Source organism: Lactuca virosa, chromosome 8 (genome assembly GCF_052849685.1).
Source record: "Lactuca virosa cultivar CGN04683 chromosome 8, Lactuca_virosa_CGN04683_v6, whole genome shotgun sequence".
In the NCBI taxonomy this organism is placed as follows: Eukaryota; Viridiplantae; Streptophyta; class Magnoliopsida; order Asterales; family Asteraceae; genus Lactuca; species Lactuca virosa.
Genome location: NC_136433.1, coordinates 202,686,986 through 202,695,788, shown reverse-complemented (window position 1 = coordinate 202,695,788; position 8,803 = coordinate 202,686,986). Strand labels below are relative to the sequence as shown.

Sequence of the window (8,803 nt, the reverse complement as noted above, 5' to 3'; positions counted from 1 at the left end):
GCAAAGGTCTAAACAATTGAGACTATGATTACGACATCCCTTTTCATAGTTCTAAAATTGTTTAGACACACATGTGAGCTATCTAAGAGAGGTGTATGATTTTGATAAAGTTTTATCAAAACAATCTAGTATCAGAAATCTGAACTCTGGTAAGAAAGTCAGCTGATTTCTGAGTACATGTCAAAGCTAGTGGGAGCATAAGTGTTATGCTAATAATCATCATGTTAGTGGGAGCATGATAATTATGACAAAGGTTGCAAGTTAGCAATGTTAATTATAGAAAACAAAAGTTTCAATTCGTGAGGTTGTAGGGGTTGAAAAAGTTGTTTTGCTATAATTAAGGGAGAGGAAATTATACTTCATTTCAATTCTAAAAGCTTAGATTGAGATTTTAATCGTATTTAATCAAGGATATATATATGAATTTCATGTTGGAATGGCTCAACATAAGGAAATTCTATATATGGGTCCATTATTTGCGTTCTAAAATTCGATTATGATTACGGCATCCCTTTTCATAATCTGAATTTTGAGAACTTGGCAAATTGAAATAGAAATATTATAGCAAAAGACTGGTTTAGTCTTTATGTGAGACATCATGAATCGTGTCCCATATGCTTCGGATATAGGATCGATTACATGCGCTATATTCATCCCTTCTAAAATTTTCCAAATGCCTGGAGCATTATGAAGGGAAAATGTCTAGAATTGGATATGACTAAAATGATTAAGCAATTGTCGAGGCCAATCTAAGGTTTACCAAAGATTGGTTGCTCAAGGACAGTTGGAAGTATAATGTTAATTCTGGAAGGACCATATTGACATAATCTGTAAGGAGGCAACTCTTGTTCAGAAGTGATAGTCAAAATGGAATATGGAAATGTTTCAAAGTTAGAAATTATTCAATCTGTGTAAGATTAGGAAACTTAATGAAAGAATGATGTTTCCAAGGAGCTGATCTCCTTTGGAATGCTCTGTAATGATTGTTGTCAAGTCTTTCTGACTTTGTGCATAATCATTAAGAGGATCAATGCATATAAGTTTAGAATCTAACAAATTTCAGTAAATGGCATGAATTTGGAATTCTTGCATTTGCAGTAAGGATTTGGGACTGTGAAAAGAGGATCATTGGAGTGATGTTCAATTGATCTATTTTACAAAGTATAGATCATAGACAAACATAGTATGCATACTTGGTGTATGGCATGACTAGTGTTTAGAAAACATAGTGTACATGCTTGGAGCATGGGACAACTATTGTTTTAAATTCAAGTATAAAGTTGATAAAACCGAAACAATGAATAATGAGTAATCAGTATGGTGATAAATAAAAGTGTTTATTTATATTCATAGGGTTTGATACCATATTTGATTCATTTATTCTTGTGTTTCACTTTGCATGTTTTGACTTCCAGAATAACTAAGTCGCTCTTCCTGAATGATTAAGTTATTCAAACCATCCACAGTCGGTCATATGTTGGAAGTAGATATGAATCAAGATTGTCATGGGTTGGTTTGTAGAGGTCCAAGTTGGTGGACAAAGTGGTGCTACAACACTCATGAGTGCTCATAAGCTCTGAGTATTGGATTCAACCCGCGCTCATTTGAATCACTTCATGGATTTTATCACGAGTGATCATGAGACGATAATATCTTATATTCTTCAAACCTAGAGATATGAGTTGTTACTATGAGTTGGTTATACATTGATTGCATGAAAACGCATTGGTAACTCGATGTTATAAAACGCGCCTTTGTGTATGATTCAACAAGTAGTAGAACAAGCCATATGAGTCGAAGTTTATCCATTTCTTTTACCTTCGGGATAAAAGCGATATATGTAGGCCCCTCGATGATTTAAAGATGATACATGTGAGTGCTTGGCCAAGCCAGGACTGATTTGATTTGTTCAATCAGTCAGTCATCATGAATCGGAAATCAGGAAACAACAAATGGACAGAGAGAATGATTGATAATCCATGTCTCAGTCCATATGATATCTAGAATGGAGGAATATATGATCCCTTATCTAATGGACAAGTCATTGACAAAGATCAGAGTTCATCGACAAGGTCAGAGTTCGACAGAAGCTTTTGAGAGCTATGATTGCTGATCGGTTCCTGAAGTCATACGCAATAATAGTTTTAGACTTATCCAAGTGGGAGACTGTTGTATTAATGTCTAAGTCCATAACTATAATTGGTAAGACTTGACCCGACCCGGCATGGTCCATTTGGGTTGCATGGCATCATGCATTTGGATAGACTATAATGAGAGAAATAACACTTAAGGTTGGTTAATATATTATAAGTTCTAATATATTAATAAGGTTATTTAATTAGTATTGATCAAGAATTAATTTGGAATTAATTAAGTGATCAAAAGGAGACTAATTAAATATATGGGTTGATTGTGTAAATCATTCATTCTTATATATGTGGGCTTGTGATCCAAGATTCCTTATGTTGGACTAAGTCCATGGGGTGACCCATGGATACTCCATGGAGGTTAAAATCCGTGGAGCATAAGGAATGGGTAAAGTTATGAGTTACATGGTGTAACCCTAATAGCCACCATATAAAAGAATCCCATGGCTCAAGAAATCGTGCACTAATGTGTGAGTGTGAGGGCTAGACGATTTCAAGGAGTGTTCAAGTTTCTCTCAAGTTATTCCAAGTGTATTTAGTGTTGTGTGAACCATTTGAGGTGTCACACTTGGGGCACTAGGCACTCAAGCTTCATGAAGACATTCTACATCAAAGAGGTATGTATTCTATCTTGTTATATTTATTATTTTGTATGCTAGATTAGGATAATACCTTGGATGTTCATAATTGTATGTATAATAGAGAAAACATAGATCCAAGGTATTTAGGGTTGCATGTACACTTAGGAGTGTTAGAATGCTCATAACCCAACAGTATGTTGGTCCAAGGCCTTGTTACATGTTGAACAAAAATGAGGTGGCAACCCATTTTTCCCATTCCTTTCTCCCTTTTTTTTGGTAAACCCTAACCGAACACTATAGGATTTTTTATCCTCAAGGCTTTTAAATGGGTTTTCGGTTTTATTTGATCAAATAGAAGGGTTTTCAGCCCAACGGCAGGCCCAAAAAAATTTTTCGCCCCAATAAGGCCCAAGGAAAGAGTTTTCTGCCCAATAACGTGTTGGGCCGAGAATTCTTGGACCAAGACTCAAAATGGATTCGGCTTAGCTATTGGATCAAGTTTTGGGCTTGCAAGAGGCTATTTGAACTTGGTTCACAATGTATGCTCGTATGCATTCTAATAACATTGTAATTTTAATTTCACTACTTTGGTCTTATAAAGTTACATAGAGAAATTTTTGTACAAGAATCACCATCTTAACCCTAAATTTGGTAGTTGTGACAGTTGGAGAACTTAAGAATGAACTTGAGGTCACCAAGAAACAATTCGAGTTGGATATGAAGCAGAAGGATAAGGAACTTACATCGAAGCTGAAAGAACTGACTGTCAAGAGAAAAGAACTTGAGAGAATGACAGATGAAAGGGATGACTTGAAGGATCAATGAAACGATCTCGAGAACAAAGCTAAAACATTTACAACTATTTTGGTTTTAGAAGCTAGGTTGAAAATGATAGAGTGTATTGAGAATAATAAGGTTTATTCATGGGATAAGACCAAGTGGGAGCAAGCTCTAAAGAATTTTAAGGGTGATAAGCAGGATGATGAGAAGGTTGGAGAGGGTAATGTTGAGGACCACGATGTTAAAGGTCCTTGGGCATTTCTCATTTTCAGGAATGGATCCATCTTGGAGATATTTAAGGATAGGTTGGATCCAAGATTATTTAGGGATGAGATCTTGGGTTCTTGGATGTCTTCTATCGATGATTTCATGACATGAGATATATGAATTTTGGCATCTGGATGGATCTTGAATGCTTAAACAAGATTGGCTAGTGCATCTACTTCATTTTTATTTTCCATAGGTACAAGTTTTATGTCAAAATCTTGGAACTTGGATGCCAAGTTCTTTACAATTTTCAGGTATGAAGCTAGTTTTCATGTTCATTTATATTCTACATTAATGCTTAGTAACTAGCAATTAATCTGTATGTACATGAAGCTTTTTGATACGAAGATCTTGAGTGATTTGTAAACCCAAGACTAGTGCCTCGTATTCTTCCTCGTTGTTGGTTGCTTGAAAATCACAACTCACTTCATGATGTATAATGTCCCCTTGTTGCGATTTTAGTACGAATCCAAGACTTGACCCCTTAGAATTAGAAGCTCCATGTATAGAGAGATTCCATTTCTTTGTTTCTTCTATATCTTGAAGCCACTGAATTTCCTTCTCGGGTTTAGGTTGAAGATCCAAACTGAAATCAACCACAAAATCTGCTAATTCCTTTGATTTTATTGTAGATATTGGCTCATATCTTAAGTCGTATATACTTAATTGTACATACCTCTTAGCAATTCTTCCTGAAATCTCAGGTTTTCTCATCACATTCTTAATTGGATAGTTACTTTTCATACAAATGGCTTGAGTTTCAAAATAATGATGTAGTTTAGTTGAATCACAAACAAGAGATAAGATTAGTTTTTCAAGATGTGAGTACCAAGTTTCAATGTCTAGGAAACTCTTACTTATGTAATAAACAGGATGTTTAGTGTCATCTTGCTCCTTGACTAAGACTATGCTTGCTACATTCTTAGACACGACTAAGTATAGGAGCAAGGGTTCACCATCTTTAGGCTTGGCCAACAAAGGAGCCGAAGATAGATATTTCTTCATCTCTTCAATTGTTATTTCATGCTCTGCTGTCCATTTAAACTTTTTGTACTTCCTTAAGACATCATAAAATGGTTTGCATCTTTGAAATCCCTTGGATATAAACTTATTTAAGGCTATAACTCTACTTGTTAATCTTTGGACATCTTTCGAACAAGATGGGAATTGTAAATTCAAGATAGCCTTACTTTTTCTAGGCTTCAATTCCTTTCTTTGTTAGTATGTAGCCCAAGAATTTTGTAACGCTTGGAAATGGAGATGTTCCTTGTTGCCCTTCAGAATTGGAAGAATTGCATTTTGGCCCTTGTAAGTAGTATGCGGGGCATACAACATGTTACGCTTGGCGTACTAGTAGATGTTGGTCGTGGGTCCGTAGCCTCGTACGCTGGGCGTACGAGGAGTACGTATGGCGTACAAGGGGGAGGTAAGAAAGCCCTAATTTTTAAAGTTATACCCTATATAAGCCATATGTTAGCCTCTTTTGATCATTTCCTAGCTAGCCTCCATATCCTAAAAACCCTAATTCATTCCATAGCCCATGCTTAGTGATCTTGAGCTCTTGTGAAGTTTTGTGGTGGGTTATTTGTATCTAGAAGAAGAAGAAGAAGAAGCTTGAAGACTTTTTCTTTGGTGTAGGGCTTTGAGATCTAACTTTATCATCCTCTTTTGGTGGCTTGTGAGGTATAAAGTTCAAACCTTGCCATTTCATTTCTTAGATCTTCTCCTTGGCATGTTTTTGGTCATTTTGGTCTTTTTGGTTGGTGACTGGAAATTAATGACGTTTTTGGAGCTTAGCCTTATAGATCTGGTCATGTTAAGGGTTCCTTGTGCATAAAGGTGCAAACTTTATGGTGGTTTTGGTCTCATGCAAGTATTAATTCATTTATTAAGCTCCTTTGAGCTCTAGAGTCCCATTAAGCCATGAATGCACATAAAGTTGGCAACTTGATATGAAGCCATGAATGCACATAAAGTTGGCAACTTTATGTGATTAACCACCTTGGTGAAGTCAGATATGATTTTGGATCAAAGTCTTAATGGATTAAGAGCTTAATTGGAAAAGTTGGCAATGATTGGTGAGTACACTGGGTGTACAAGTTTGTACGTTGTGTGAACAAACCTTTCATGCAGTACGCTGAGCGTACAGGCTGAGTACGCCCCACGTACTCAGCAGGCTTGGGTTTGATTGTTTTGGGCTTGTGTGTCTTTGGCCATGTTGGGCTATCTGGATTTTATGGATGGACTATTGAGACTTTATTAGACTCTCTTGGGTGAAGGCCAATGAAAAGGATTGGGCCCAATTTGGAAAATTGGGCCATATTTGGGCCTTGAGTGCTTGTGTTAGATTTTGGGCTTTGTGGTCATCTAGATTGGGCCTTGGCTTTTTGCCAAGTTAGAGGAAGGGTAAAAAGATATTTTAACCAGATTTGGACTCTTAGTGTGAGTCGGATCTAGTTATTGATGGGTTGTCATTTTGGTATTTGATAGCGTGTGGATTTTGGTTGATCTGCAGTCAGATTGTGGGTTTCAGTTGTCTGAGGTGAGTCTCCTCACTGTACTATAGGTCGAAGGCACCAATGTCGGCCCATTGCCTTATGTACTATATGAAAACATGGGGTGGCCCTTGGCATTTGTATGAAATACATAGAGGTGGCTCCTGGAAAATCAGTATGCCAGACCAGGTTCGGACCCTGGCAGTTAAGTAAATAGCTAGGTGTAGATTGTATGCTAGTTATCGTTGTGATGCTTGCATGGAAAACCAGGAAGTCGCTCCTCGCACTTGGAAGTAAGACTCTAGGTTTTGGCCCCTGGCCTGGCAAGGGAAGACCATGTAACGGCTCGTGGCATAATGGCAAGACTACGCTTGGCACATAGCACCTCCTATTTCATGTTTGATATGTATGACTCGTATGTTATGTATGCTATGTGGTATTTGGGGAACTCAATAAACTTTGTGCTTACAACTTATGTTTATGGTTTCAGGTACTTCCGGTTGGAAAGGGAAGTGCTTGGGTTGATCGCAGCGCATACACCCATAATTTCCGCAACCTTGAGATTTTGGGATTGTACTCTGATAATTTTTTTTATTATAAAATACCTTTAAGGAGTTGAGTAACTGATAAATGAGTGTTTTGGTTGTTTTAAAAATGAAATTTTTACCTTCATATTTTAGGATGTTACAAATTTACCCGCTATAACACCTAAATGGAATTTGGAAGGGTACAACTTCATGTTGAACTAATCCAAGATGTCGAATGTGTAACACCCAGTTTTGGAAGTACACGGGTGTGGTCTCAGAGGACAAAGGGTAGGGGCGATTTGGTCGTTTATGGGTCTCGGGTTCTATTTGGAAGGTTTAGGCTTGGGGGTGTTGCTAGGACCGTAGGGCTTCCAGCCACCTTTTCATGGATATAAAGTTTGTCGGAAACGGACTTAGAATGAAGGAGTTATAGCACTTTGAAGTTATTGACATTATTGGTCCTTAATGGAGAAAAATGGAAAGAAAGACCATGCATGTAAGGTGGTAGGCGCACGAGTACGCCCAACGTAGAGGAGTAAGTGACGCGGGTGCGGAGAGACGTATGCCCAACGTACGTTCAGAGTTCCCAAACCCTATCTTTAGGGTTAAGCCCTATATAAAGAACATTATGCCCTAGATACCAGCCTCCCTCTCATCTTTAGACAGCCACCACGAAACCCTAAACCACCTTTGAGAGTCCTTAGAGCTTTGGAGGCCATTAGAGAGCATTTTGGAGTTGTGAAGCCATTTTCCAAGCAAGTGAAGAGCATAGCAAGGCGGTGAATCAAAGGAGAAGCAGTAGATCCAAGATTTTGGTTCCATTGAAGATCATCTTGAGGTATAAAGCCTGAAACTTTCCTCAAGTATGCTTAGATCTATGTTAATGGAGTTTTTGGACCTTTTAGGTCCCAATAATGGACCTTTATGACTCAACTCATTTTCTAGGTGTAGGGGTGCTACCCTTAGTGTCATATGAGTCCCATAAGCTGTAAAGTTTCAATCTTGAAGGTCCCTTTGTGACCATGCATGAGATCTAGTCATTTCCATGGAAGTCTGTTGTCACATTTCAAGTTTGGGCTCATTTGGTGGGTTGCAAAACACGAAGTAATCAACTTTATGGTTTAAGACGTTGAAAAGGACTTAGATCTATGATTGTAGCTTCTGGATTAGAGTACTAAGCACTTAATGGGAAAAGTGACTTAACAGAGGAGTACGTTGGGCGTACATGCACGCACGCACAACGTACACTCCATTCAACCAGTATGCTTAGCGTACAGAAGAGTATGCCCCACGTACTCATCAGTTATAGGATTGGTGTGTTTTGTGAGTAAGAAGAGATGAGTAATTAGATAGAGAGATAGAAAAGATAACTTCAGAGATGTGTATTCAAAATGATAGATCCGTAATGAATACAAGAGAATGAGCTCTATTTATAGAGACTCAAGGAGTTACATTAGATTCACTCTCTAAGAGTAGCCATGCAAGGCATACTGGACAATAGAGAGGATTACAGTAAGACAAAATAAACTAAGTAACAAAGAGTGACTACGGTTGGCTTTGATGACTTCGGATGCCGAAGAGTGAGCTTGACTGCAGTAGCTTGTTGGCTGTGGTAGCTAAAGTTCAAGAGGGTCACTTTTCATGATTCAACAATTTCCCCCTAAGTGACCTCTTTAACTTTTGTTCAGCTATCAAGTCTAAGAAATTTGATCAGGATCCACCAAAACTTCCTGACGTTTTCCAACCAAGTGATTCTCCTTAAAATCTCGAACTTGACTTCGGCAGTTGTATGCTTTGATCTATCGACTGCGGTTCGGCAAATTTCAAGTTGCTTCCTGGTGAGGCGATTCATGGCAGTCATAGGAATAAAGTATTTGACTTTATCGGTCTTCCTTTTGAAAATGACTCCGAGTTCAGGGAAGTTGGTTGCACCTAAGGATCTTTCTTGATAACCATCGGTAGGCATTGGTGCAGGATCGAGTGGTGGTAGATCAAACTTCTTGGAA

At 38.0% G+C, this 8,803-nt stretch overlaps 1 protein-coding gene across 1 annotated transcript; it reads right to left on the bottom strand.

The window, feature by feature from the left end:
* Positions 1-4,087: 4,087 nt before the first annotated feature.
* LOC145131206 (uncharacterized) lies at positions 4,088-4,780 on the bottom strand. The gene has a single exon (XM_079065930.1). The coding sequence runs from the start codon at positions 4,778-4,780 to the stop codon at positions 4,088-4,090; it is 693 nt and encodes a 230-aa protein (XP_078922056.1).
* Between the last annotated feature and the right edge of the window lie 4,023 nt (positions 4,781-8,803).